The 13571-nt window shown below is 42.1% G+C and overlaps 1 protein-coding gene across 1 annotated transcript in view; it reads right to left on the bottom strand.

Annotated features, from left to right (window-relative positions):
* LOC138612497 (inositol hexakisphosphate and diphosphoinositol-pentakisphosphate kinase 2-like) overlaps nucleotides 1-13571 on the bottom strand; it is a 61617-nt gene that overhangs the window by 17794 nt on the left and 30252 nt on the right. The window contains exons 20-26 of the mRNA XM_069685787.1: nucleotides 12405-12532; nucleotides 12143-12257; nucleotides 11899-12006; nucleotides 11682-11798; nucleotides 9582-9722; nucleotides 9280-9388; nucleotides 4818-4967 (exon numbers count right to left, since the gene is read on the bottom strand). Coding sequence (XP_069541888.1) covers nucleotides 4818-4967; nucleotides 9280-9388; nucleotides 9582-9722; nucleotides 11682-11798; nucleotides 11899-12006; nucleotides 12143-12257; nucleotides 12405-12532 — 868 coding nt within the window. The remainder of the gene's footprint in view (nucleotides 1-4817; nucleotides 4968-9279; nucleotides 9389-9581; nucleotides 9723-11681; nucleotides 11799-11898; nucleotides 12007-12142; nucleotides 12258-12404; nucleotides 12533-13571) is intronic.

Genomic DNA, 13571 nt, shown 5'->3' with positions numbered 1-13571 from the left:
GCAGTTTTACAATGATAAGAAATCTCAACAACAAACTGAGGAGTTAAGGCGGTGATACACGTATCAACTTTTAAATCAACATTTAAATCACAATAACAGAAAACGTTAACATCAACAAGCAACATGATAAGGCACAGGGCAACAGGCCCATGTCTCTGTACACCTTCGTTACAGTCGCAACTACGGGGTTACCATAGCAACTCCTAGTACGTCCGCAATTTAAGCTAGCTCCAACGATCTAATACAAATCTGCTAACTGACAAATTTCATGGCAATAAACCATCTAAAATGTGTTTTTAGTTTTACCTGACAGATATTCTGCACACATTCATTTACAAGAGTAAAGTCTTACCAATAAAAGTTCCTTCTCCCCGGTCCACTGCGCTCAGGTGGCCGCCATTGTTCAAAACAATTTCAGGCCAGAGAGATCACATGACCTAAAATCTGGGCTGTGATTGGAGCATTTCTGATGTTATTCTTTATGTTGAAGACAAAAGGGGGTGTTGCTTATCTGACATTTCCAGATCAGAGGAGGTTGACCCTTTTCAATGTAAAAGTGTATGGTCAACATTGACGTTGCCTGTTGATGTAAAAGTTGATACATGGATCACCACCTTAACTCTTATTAAGATCAAACACCATCGACCTAGTACGCTACTCACCAGTGACAGATACATATGATCAAAACAGAGACACTGAGGACACGGAGACTCTCACATGTATGGGACAAAGTGTGAAAGCTGCAAACTTTACATTAGCTGTGAATGCAAACTGTTCTTACTTACAGTTTGCAGTTAGCTTCGACAGATCACCTTTACCTGTACATTACTGTCAACCACAAGTAAACCAAAGCACATCCTGCCCAATGGGATTTTAACAAAGAACAAAGAAGTAGTTCATATCACAGAGCTGCAACAGTCAATTATTTTCTTGATTGATTAAACTGCTGATTATCTTTTCAGTGAAAATATGAACATCCGTCCTGTAAAGAAACAGCAGGATCAGGGAGGTCAATTAAACAGGTGCAGGCAGAGCAGGTGGTGTTAGAGGTGAAGGCCAAAAACAACACAAGGTACAACAAACACCGAGGGTGCGTGGTGAAACAGAAACTCTATAATTTATTTTGAATTTAAATCTTAGAGACGTTTAATGTAATTAACGCAGTCAAACGTCAAACCCCCAAAAAAAAGAAAACACAGGAAATGTTTTCCCATAAAAGGTCATGCAAGGTAACAGGAAAAACTGGAGGAGTGTCGAAATGAACTTGAATAAAAGCAGACATACCATTAGTCGGATGCCTGGCAAACGACACAGAAAATCTCTTTACTGCCGGCATAGAGAACAGCTCTGAGGAGATAAGAAAGGTAACTGGTGTTACTGGGACCGCTGGTTCCTGTGTCTGCCAGCCTGTTAGCCTGTTTGTTTGTAAAAGCTTTAAATAAGAGAGAGAAAACAGCATGAGAGAGAGAGTCGGCCTGTCGATTCATCAACGTCTGTCTGCCAACCAACATGCGTGGAAATGAGCTCTGAATAAACAAAGAGGAGAGAGATGGAGGAAGTGAAAGGTCGTGGAGGGGATGGAGAGAATGTTTTAGATGAATAGTTAACATGCAGGAGGAGTGACGCTGGACTTTGATGTAGATGTTTTTTCTCTGTGAATCCTACCTCCTTTTTCTTGTGATGTTGTCCTTCAAGACTCTTTTGAATAGATTAACATTTTGGGGAAATAAAGTCCTTCATGTTTTTGCTGACAGTTAGAAGATAAGATTGACATCACTCTCATGTCTGCATGGTAAACATTAAGCTGCAGACAGCATCAATTTAGCCTATAGCTTAGCATAACGACTGGACAGAGGGAGAAACAGCTAGCCAATTTGTACCTCTAAAGCTCACAAATGTGCACGTTTTTGTATTAATAAAACAAATGAAAAATAAGTCATATAATATAATATTCAGGCTCTAAATTGCCCATAGGTGTGAGTGTGAGCACTAAAGGCTGTCTGTCTCGATGCGTCAGCCCTGTGACTGACTGGCGATCAGTCCAGGATGTAACCCAGCCTCTCGCCCAATGACAGCTGGGATAGGCTCCAGCGCCCCCATGACCCTGAACAGGATCAGTGGTATAGATCATAGATAGATGGATATAAAATTCACTCTTCTTTTACTTCAGTTTCTGGTATCCTCACCAACCCCCTGACAGAAATATATTGCTCTTTAGCAGCATAATGTTCCACAATGCTAACAACTTGCTTGTGTTTGTGTGCTGTTACAGAGCAGCTAGTGTACAATGGGTTTTTAGGAGCATTTCACTGAAGAAGCTGCCTGATATTGCTTAAAATCAGAGCTAGAAGAACAGCGAAAGTGAAGCAGAACAGCTAAACAGTTAGCTGAAAGACGCAAAAATGCTCTGTAGAGTTGAGGCGAACAGCTGAAAACCCCTCTTCTTAACTTCATCCGAGAAGAACCCTTCTCCACCGCCAAACTTCAACAAAATTCACAAGGCCCACTCTGCAGCCAGTGTTTGTTTCCTTGGGCTACGTGGACACATGATTTACATGCCTCCTTGGAAACGGAACAGTTTCACTGATATAAAGAGCTTATACTAAGGGGCTAGGGCTGTCACTTTTCCCAAAAATCAACACCAACGTCAACCCCCCCACCAATAACTTTTTGGGTACCTGTGTTGGTGTTGACATGATCAGTTCTGTATTACAGTCTTATAAGACTATAGTAGAAGCATAGCTCTGTTTTGGGAAGAGGTAAGTGCGAGTGAGAGAGAACGGAAGTTTGTGCGCACAAGTTACGCAAAGAGTTGGGCACCGAAGCAGCGTAAGGGCAGAGAAAGAGTGATCGGTAGCTGTTTCAACAACAGAACCAATGTACAGATTGGGCTGTGTTTGTGCATAATAAAGCCTTTGACTCCTCAAGCTGTGCTCCCGTGTCTTGCTTGCTGCATACTGCTGGCGTATTAAAGTGAGGGGAGTTAGCCCAAAAGCTAGCTACAAGTCTCCCCTGTGCTTTCTGACTACAGCTGGGACGCTGAAGCAGGAAATGTTAACAGCGGCTTGACACGTTAGTTTCCTCCATTGGTTTACAGCAGGCAGCGTATTATCGCCATCTGTGGGAATACAAGGCACTTTAAACGTGAGCGCATTCTGGGACTCTGGAGAGCAGATTACTAATTTGTTTGTGGGCAAGCGTTTTCTGCTGTGCTTCACATCATTACAGTTCGAACAATTAATTTTTCACCAGTTTCTAATGATATATCGAATGTCGATTGAAGTAAGTAACCCTCCTATAAGGTAACAAAACACAACAATTCTTAGTTTCAAGGGTTAAACACTAACATATTTCAATTTATGTAGCCTATAGTTCCTCTAAATCTAATTAAACTAAACCAAACCCTGATAAAAAAACAAGCAATGTTCAGACTTGCTCTCTAATCAAGGTTCCAGGATCAATAAATGATTGTCGGAATATCAACTTTTATATAATTAATACTGTTAAATTACAAAAATCTATTTAAATGAACACATTTAGAAAATGGTGGGGTTGATGAAGGTTAAACTGAATCCGAACAGCTGAAGTACAATCATCATCAACGCAGCAGGAGTCAATTAAAACAAGAGGTAGACTTATTTCCACATTTCCAGTAAGGAAACAAAATACTCGCCCTGATGTCGCCTTCTCTTTCCTGAAATGAACAGCACTGACGTCAACCCTCACCTGTCTCTGTCTATACCATGATGTAACACAACTGAGAGAGGGAGCATCTGTGTGCTGCTTGCAGTATGTAAACTTGCACTCAGAGTGACACCCGGTGGATAAACTGAACAGCTCAGTTTCATGTGTTTAAATCCTGCAGTGGGAGACAGAAATCCCTGCAGCTTTTGTAGATCCACATGCCTCTAAATACATTTTCTAGTAACGTAATCTGCTTCTGCCTTAACCCGAGGATGTGTCACATTCATCTCTGGAAAGTACTGAACAAACTTGTGTGACTAAAACAGCTGTAAGCATGAGAATGATATCCAATCCAGATGTTTGGGATACTTCAACCTGCTGGAAGGACCCCTGGTGGCTGTGAAAACTGCTTGTTTGTACTCGCCATTACTAAGATGAGACTGAGGGAAAATAGTGTGGAGGAAGAATGCAGGCGGGGATTATTTAAAGGTGGATTATTGAGTATATCTGTTCCAAGTAACAGGCTGAGTTTCTTAATGTAAGGATTACCGTAAATAGTGATTAATGAAGAAAGCCAAGCCAGGCTTCTGGCTTCCAGACACAAAAACTACTTTACTGTGGATTATGAAATTAAATTTCCCGAGAGAGGATGTGAACTGCAAAACAACATGCACAGAGAGAGAGAGCGTTTCAACACCTTCAAACCCAAGCAGACCATCGTGCTATCATGCTAATCTGGAGGAACATTGATCACTGATAGCTGCAGGTACCACACAGTTTAATGTTCTGTAAGGCTGCATGCTCAGCATTAGCCGCACTGGTAATCACTCTGCTGTCAATTCAGTGCCCTTATTATTCACACTGTGTAACAAATCAGTCAAGAAATGTGATGCAACAGATTGAAATTGCTGGTTCATTTTGGGAAATGGTGCATAAAAAAATAGGGAGCTTTGATCAAAAAAAAAGAGAGAAAGAAGTGACAAATAAAGAATGTCCCGAAAATCAGAGAATTTAAAGCTTAAAGGTGCAAAAAGTGAAAGAAAAAAAGACGAAACTTAAAAGCCAGAAAGAGAGTTCGGAGACCTTTTCAAAAGTGAGAGAGATGAAAAGCCCCGGCTTGTGTGTGAACATACCAAACATGCCAATCTGGCACGGCAGACTGCCGGGGGACAGAGGTGGCTTTCGGTGGTGGTGGTGGTGCGTGCGGACGTAGTCCCGCAGGTTGGGGGCGCTACAGGACACCCCAAGGGCGGAGGCACTGAAGAGCCCAGAGCAGAGCGAGCCTGTGTGAGGAGGAGCCAGGGAGGGAGGGGGATGTGCAGGGAGGGTGTTGGTAATTATTACACACCATGCCATTAATCATAACAATATGCTGCTTTGAGGAGAGTCTGGCATGAGTGTGTGAAAACCCTGTAACTGCTGTTATCTTACATCTAAAATATGGTAAATAATAAACAAAAGATGGTCGGATGGATCTGAAAACAAGGCAGCTATAGCATGATAACATACAAGCTACAGGGTTTTCACAAGAGTGATTACATCAGTGACACCTGTGCATGTGTACATTGAGTGTGCGTATGTGTAAACAAGTGCACCAGTTTATACAGAATGTGTGTTTTGTATGCAAAAAGAAGCAGAGGCGAGACAAACCCCCTGAGGGTGAAAATGAGATTGTTTCAGACTCCTGCTATTCACAGACGCTATGAAGTTGCAGCCAATTCTCAAATAATATCTTTATTCCAATATTTTAAATCAATATGGAGTTTGCAAACCACACATAGGAGGAAATATTATCTTAGGAATTGCAGTAAACAAAGGTAAAAATAATTTAAACAGCGTCTGTGTCTTTGTTCTATAAACAGTATGAAGGTATGAAGAGCGGCTCGCTAACAGAGGTCGTCCCTGACACCTGCTGCTCTCGTCTCTGACCCGTGTTGTTGGTGATGGTGATGAACAGGGAGGGATCACTCAGCGGCCTCATACTTACTATACATAACAAACTGACAGGCTCCACTCAGAGAATACCCAGAGGCTTTACATGCTCCTTTGATGTCGCACGAACACAGAAGCCACTGCTGCTATCAGACTTGTCATAATTAGGCAGTGAGTGACAGGATGATTAGCACATTTAGTGCGACATAGCACTACGCCCACACTGCTCTTTTACCTGCTCTTGTTTGTGTTGTTCTGTCTGCCTGGCGTGATTTAACTCGATTGTTTTTGAAGTTTAATATATGGAAATGACTTACAATTAACATCCTTCTTCCTGCACATATCTGTTCAGTTAAATTATGTCTTTGGGGCCTTTATTGTGCAAACAAAGTAAATAAACTGAAGCTGTATTGCTGCTACTGGTTTGGAGCACATGTGACAGAAATTGTTTCCACAGAGTGACTCCTCTCCCCGTTCTCACGCTAATGGTTTTATGGTTTCCTCCACACGTCTTGATTTAGACAGCATGCTTTCATGCTCGTGTGAGTGTCAACGTGTTAGCAGGTCGTTGGAGGTTACATGGAAACTGCACACAAAGCAAAACAAGAGTCCTTCAAGGGTTCTCCCATTAGGGTAGAGGTTAAAGGAGGTTCTTCAAAAGACCTCTGACGCAGCTTATTTGGAAGATTTTAGGCATTTAAACAGCGTCTGTGTGTCCTGATAGGGGGTCAAGAAGAACTTCCCAAACATCTAACTGAAGACCAAAATGCAGTCTGCAGGAAATTGTGCCATATTCGGTGCAACATACCTATTGTTAAGAGAATGGGTTGATAGTTTTGCCTTATTTTTGGTGTTACCAGACAGCAATAAGAACCTAGTTGTGCATGTAGAGCACCACACAGCTGGTAATAAATATATAAGGAGACGTTTATACACAATGCCTAGTACGTTTTGTTTTCATTTTTCTCCCTTCATGAGGAAATACCAATTTTAAAATATCAAATCTTTTTTATGCAATTATAAGAGGTTAACATATTAAGTAATTGTTGTTGCACATGAGCCAATATTTTATATAATTTTTATACAATCTATTATTAAATGGATGTGTTAAATATTTGATTCTGATTGGTTAATTACATCCCGAGGTCTGTTATTTCTTGATAACAGACTGTTGCTATGAAGGACAGACCGTTGCTAGGGATTCGGCTATTATTACACAATCCAGAGGACTAACTGCAATCATATCAATCTGCCGAAAGAAGTCCGGTAAATTTGACGTCGGTCTGTTTACAGAGGGGAAAAAAGGAAAGAGATGAAAACAGCAGAGAGAAAGCAATAAGGGTTAAAAGACGCAAAAACTGGAGGCTGCGACAGAGAGATCTACAAGACTGAAGACGGCAAATGAAGTAAACATTAAACAGAACACAGTATGGGATACGGCGGTGTTCTGAAAAGAAAATGTTAACAGACTAACAGTGACGAGACAGAAAACCTCATTCAGGTGCTGCGCAGATTCCTGCTGTCCCCTTTTTATTTATTTATTGACCCTTTATTTAACCAGGCAAGTCATTAAGAACAAATTCTTATTTACAATGGCGGCCTGGCAAAAGGCAAAGCCTCTTGAGGGAATGGGGGTCTTACTTCACCATCAATGTAAATGTTTCCATTTAATGTGAGTAATAACAGATAGCTTAGCTCATTTTAAGAAGGCTACAGAGGTAACTGTTGCTATGGACGCAGCTCTCGATGTTAGTGACTATTTTTTTAAATGGAAAATGGAAAGATGATCATTTCTAAATGCCTTGTAATAAGTGGGATAATGTATAGTGAGCGACACTTTCGCGTCAGGGGCCTTCTCAGCCTGTCAGGGTTCCATTCCACGATAACATCCTGCTCACTATACATAATCCCTTCCTTAATCAACTCTTCCTAATATGCGTAACAAGTGTGCAAGATTATACTATCATAAAACCTTTCTCACTGTGTGCATGAGCTTTATCAGTTATTTCAAATACAGTGAAGAGAATTTACAGAGAACTCTAATGTCTAATATGTGCTTGTTTACAGAATATAGCCTGGAGTTCACAGTGATTTTGTTGTTTTGCATAATAGCAGGATCATTATAATCATATTTTTCTTGCTTACGTTCATCAAACAAGACACTGTTGCTGCCTGGTAACACTCGAGCTGTTTGCCCAATTCCACCAATAAACTCAACTTAAGCAGAATGTCCGGTCTTAACAACAAAATAACTTTGTGTCCTACTGTAAATGTGCATTATTGTCCCAGGCACCAAGGACACGAAGGAGCAACTTATAGCTGCAAAAAAATTCAATAGGCTTAGCTCGGAAACAAAAACATTGTTGCATTTAGACTATTGTTTTCACTTGTAGGTAGCAAGTGAAATGTGGCAACTTCACTGACATTGCTTCATAATGGTTACAATACATTAAAGGCTTAATATGCAAAATTTAACACATTAATATATCTGAAAACAAGCATGTCCTTTGTTAATACATCCTCGAAAAATAACTTTAAAAGAAAGTGAAGTCAAACTCCCTCTGAGTTCGTTGTTCTCAGCTCTTTGTTTACATGGACGGGACGGCTCTGTATTCATGCGAGTTCATGTACACGTACTAGAGTAACATTAGGGACGATAGCTAACTCACCGTTTCTTTGAATGTTACGCTTGCTTAGTGTTCTGTAGCGTGATCACGGTCATTCTTTGTAATTAACCATGCTAGCGCGGGGGCTGTAGCAACATGCATAGTAAACTAAAGTGTGCTAACGTTAGCCCGCAGCAGTGCCTGTAGCAGCTCAAGCTGTAAGTTATATTTATGTTCAATTGCTGCTACAAAGTAGAACATAACACAAAGAAATGTCTAAGAAAAAGAAGCAGGTTGTAGGCTGGGGGAGGTGGCTGCTGTATGGTGTTTGTTTTGGTTTCATGCTGGTGTTCAAGTGCGACATCTACTGGACATAAAAGTAGCATATTAAGCCTTTAAAAGACAGTTTTTGGTATGCTAACAGCAAAAACTGTGCACTATACAGTTAGTATAAAGTGCATACTGTTTAGAATTAGTGTGTAGTATAGAACTGGGACATAGGTAACGTTTTAAATTCTGTTCTGCAATATCATTTACTTTGTGGGTTTCCTGCTAAGACCTTAGAAATAGCAGATAAAAGAATGACAGCATGTTCCGTATGTTCTCACTTTATCACCTAGCAGAGATATCGGTGCATCTCTGAACGCTACGCGACACCAGAGATCCTACAGCTGGCCGTGAATGCAACTCTCCCCGCTGACCTCTTGCCTGCATAGTTTGGAGTCTGATCCTGTTTGGCTGCTGCTAAGCTAAGCTGGGGTGGAAGCTATGTGACCGTCAGAGAAAGAGAGAAAGAGGGGAGGGGGTGGGTGATGGAAATAAAAGAGGGAAAGAAAAACAGACAAAGACAATAAGAGAGAGACATGGAGAGATATGGAAATGTGGGAGGGTGAGGGAGAAGTCACAGTTGGGGCTTGTGATGAAGGTGAGGATCAGTGATGACAGCTGGAGATGAATGTGTTGGGAGGTCAGTGTGTCTGTTGGCATTACCTCTCTCTCTCTCCTCACACACACACATATACAGAAAACACACACACACCAGGAATGAGATGCCCACCTAGGCCACTGGTTGGTTTGATCTCAGGAGACTGGCGCGACACGGAGGGGAAGAGCCGGTGGGATATGCAGCCTTTGGAGGACTGGGTGGGAGAGGTCTCAGAGAGGACCTGAGTGGGGCCATGAAGACCAGAGGTTAAGAGTGAGACGGCTGCTACTGTAAATCAGGGACCTGATGTCTCCCAGTCACTTAAAACCACAACACTTAAAAGCAAAGACACATGTACAAACTAAGGACAGCGTAGAACAGAAAATAGATTTCAAGTACTGCATCATGAAACCCCTGACACTACGGTCTGGTACCTCCATGGAGCCAGTCTTGCGGTTGCGGATCATGGGTGACCTTCTCTGAATGTTGATTGGCTCAGAAACAGGAACTGCCTGGTCTGTCTGGTCCTGGCAGAGGTCCTCCAGACTGCCCTGATTAGGCTTTTTGTCTTCATTCTGATTGATTAAAGAGCACAAGAGGGAAATTTACTCACTATATATTCTGTTTCATGGAACCTCATGCACAGGCACGGACAAGAAAAACTGCCTGAGCTGTGCTACGTAACATTCTCTATTAAACAATAACTTGTTTAATGCAAGGAGATAGTTCTTAGTCAACATAATTATCTAGACATAAGATGAGGAGAATATCATAAATCCTATATTTAAATCTGGAAGACTTTCATTTAAATAAGTGTTAAGTCACTATCTATAAAACACAATGGTGACTGAGCCTATGGCCCACTGATGATAGCATTTGCAGTATCACAGACTGGGTGTCTGTGGCGACTTTTGTGGAAAAATTCACAAGGAGCGCCCAGTTAGTGACGCGTTTTCCATCAGCCAGCAGCGGTTGGTCTGCCAGAGAGGGTAGGCGGAGCTAAGCGGCTGCTTTTCCGCTCTCTGCAAGTGTTGCGAGTAAACAGTAATCTACTATGGCTGAACAAACAAAGAAAAGATGGATGACTACAGATACAACTTCAAAAATAAGATCCAAAGAAAAAGAAACAAACTTGACGCTCAGATGAAGGCAAACAGACTTAAAAGGAAAGCGACCGTCAGCGAGGAAAATCAAGAGTTACAACCGGAGCCAACCGTGGACGTCACACATACAACACTGTCTGGGAAGTGTGCTCCCGCAATTACCGTTTATCACCAAAGGTGCCGCCAAAGAGAACAAAACTGAGATCTTCGAGATTATAACTTTAAATGCAAGAATTAAATTTAAATGAAAACTGATTCCATGTATATCAGTTTTCCACACTAATATTTAAAATGCACACAAGAAGATGCAACAAAATCTAATGAAAAGATTATGGTCATGTATTGTTACAGAGCCAAACCCTGTCAAAAGAATGTCTGCACACAGACAGTGTTGCATAATTACATCGTTGTGGCGTCCGTCTGTCAATTTTAGTGAACATGGAATCAGAGTGAAGAACAGGCAAACTCTCCAGTGTTGGTAATTCACGAGTAACAAATCATCAAATTGGGAGCACTGTAGAGCTTTTACCTTTTTCAGACACACCCACACACACCGCTGATTCTCCTAAAAAGTGGAGCAGTGGCAGACGGGCAGCCTTGATAACCACTAAAGTACAGACATTACTGCCTAAATTATTTGTCTCATTTCAGATAGTTCCGCAATTTCAGGCCTGTTAATGGAGCAAAAACTGACAGACTGCATGAAAATGGGAAAACGGTACTATTTTTCTTCTTAAATGCATAACACTCAAAATATAAATAGCAGGAAATTCTGACAACATTCTTCTGTATGGGATTTGCTTTTTCAGTCTCTCAGTCTGAGCACTGAACAAACTGCAAAACTTGGCAAAACAACAGCCTGGCAACTGAGGTTCACAAAAACATTGCATGAATAATACCTCTTTCCCACCTAAATTTAGCGTGTTGACACGAGTTTTCAGACCCGGTGTACACCTGGAAGACCTGCTTATATAGGATGCCAATTGCCAGTGGAGTATACTGCTTTCAGTGTCTTTTCTGCTGCGTCACTGTTTGACGTCACAAACGCGCTTTAGGTCTTTATTGTATCTATTACTCACTCAGTCTGTTTATCAAACTTGGCGCGACAAATTTAGAACGATGTTCGAGCGCTGCTTGGACGGAGACGGGCGGGATTTGTAGCCGAGATGACAAAGAGTCGCAGAAGTTACCAACGGAGCATAGCATCGCGCCGGAGAGGGAGCTGAGATTGGCGTGTTGACACGTGTTTTGTGTTCCCATTAATGCCGATCGGAGCCGAGGTGATAATTACCCCGGTCTGTTGCAGAGTCATTTGACCCGGGTCTGAATGCCGATTGTAGCCTTTCCCATTAAGCAAAAAAGCTGGTGTGTTAGCGGGTTTGTTGACCAGTGGGAAAGCGGCTTAAGTAGGAAGAAGCAGGTAAAACACACCTCGGAGGAGGCTGGGCGGAAGCCGAAGCCAAGAGGTACGTTCTCCTCATCTTCACACCCTTTGACTCCCGGACTGAAGTGAAGCTCAACATGGAAACGCTCCTCTGAGGAGGGGTCCTGAACACCACATGAAGACAAAAGGAACTCCTTACATAAAACTGCAGTGGTTGGAATACAGAATGAATAAGAATAGTTATGCAGCTCTCTGCACACTGACCTTATTGTTGTCTTCATACAGCATAATGACTATCTGTGTCATGTAGTTGAGTTCAGACACTGCACTCAGGTAGTCCATCGCCTGTTTCCACTGCTGGTCCTTCTCCTCCTGATACACGCACAAAAAACATGGATGCAAACCCGCACACATTTTATTAATTCTTTACATGTTATTTTGTAAGCGGACACAAGAGGGGAAAAACACATCACTTAGAGTAAAGAGAGATGATAAAGTGAGAGCGTACATCCAGCAGTCCTCCGTAGCGGAAGATGCTGAGCAGGGAGTGAACGTGGCTCTCACTGGTGAAGTACAAACGTGTTCGGACGTGACGACCAGGAGACATCACACCGCGAGAATACCTGAGCAGCAGTGGACAGGAAATGACACAAAGCGTATCAGTCAACACAGCACTCCCTGAACGTACACAAACACACACTGTATGTATGTAGCCTGTATATACATGTAAACATGTTTGTGTGCGTTTTGGTGGCGGCTTGTGTTCTCACAGGGGGTGCAGCTTGTTGACGGCCTCGTCCTCGTGGGTCCTCTGCAGGTCCAGCTGGATTTTCTTCATCAGAGGAACACAGTACGCCTGAGCGATGTCCAGCTTCTCTGCTTTGGTGATGCCGTACTCCTGATGCAGATGACATGAAAGACGTAGAGAGGCTATTTGAACTTTCATCCACTGCTTTTTGATCTGCCTATTTATACTCATGAGGAGATAGGGCCTTATCTCATCATATTTTGGGGCAGAAGGAAACGTGCTGAACGCTTTACTATCTCGCAACAAAAAGTGATAAAAAGTGACTCATTGCTTCTCTGTTACTTTCCAAATCTTCAAACTTCAAAATGCTTCTTCGCCTTTAAACTGTCTGGTTTTTAGGAATAATTTATCGTGTATTATATTTTCACTGCTGAGTCATACAACCTTTTTTTGTTGCACCAAATCTTACCCCAGGGATCAATAAAGTTTGTTTTTCTGGACAAGGGGAAAATAGCTGGTTTCGCTTCCACAGTGTAAGGCAATAAATGTGTGAAATTAACGGCAAATTGCCTTCTAGTGTAGCCCATTTTTTAACATCCCTGACTCCACCAGATGATTTAAGTACTTCATTAAAATCTCTCTGCTCTCTTCAAGTAAATTTAATTTGGGAATAAAAATAAAGAAATCAATCCCTCTGCAAAATGTGTGCAATTAAAGGGCCAGTTTGCCAATTTTCAACCTCAGTCCTATCATGCTATTATGGGGAGCTAAAAATGCAATTTCTTTCTGTGCCTTTTGAGACGCTATCCGCTTCTCCAACAGGCCCCGGAAAACCTCCACCAGACTACGTAAAACGCGTCATCTCATGGAGGCCAGGGAGCTTGTTAGTACACATCCTCAAGCTAGGACGCCCGTCTCCGATGTCATGTCTCGTTCAAAATCGTCAGGTTTGAAATGTAGACTGCAGACCTGAAGATTTTTTAGAAGATCCACCGGTATATTCTCATCGTATTTTGGATTCTGTACCGCTCTGACCCATTGCCTGAACCGAAAACGGTTATATTTCACTCCAGCGTCTCTCACTGGGCTGTTCCTTTCAGAGGGAGGGGCGCAATGCATGCTGGATGTTGTAGGAATGTAAATTGGGCAAAATCACGAGCTGTTTGTACAACTTTCTCCACAGCTATGG

Source organism: Semicossyphus pulcher, unplaced genomic scaffold, assembly GCF_022749685.1.
Source record: "Semicossyphus pulcher isolate SPU_LCO1_2020_fin unplaced genomic scaffold, fSemPul1.0.p SCAF_8, whole genome shotgun sequence".
NCBI lineage: Eukaryota > Metazoa > Chordata > Actinopteri > Labriformes > Labridae > Semicossyphus > Semicossyphus pulcher.
This window is presented reverse-complemented; position numbering and strand designations above follow the sequence as displayed.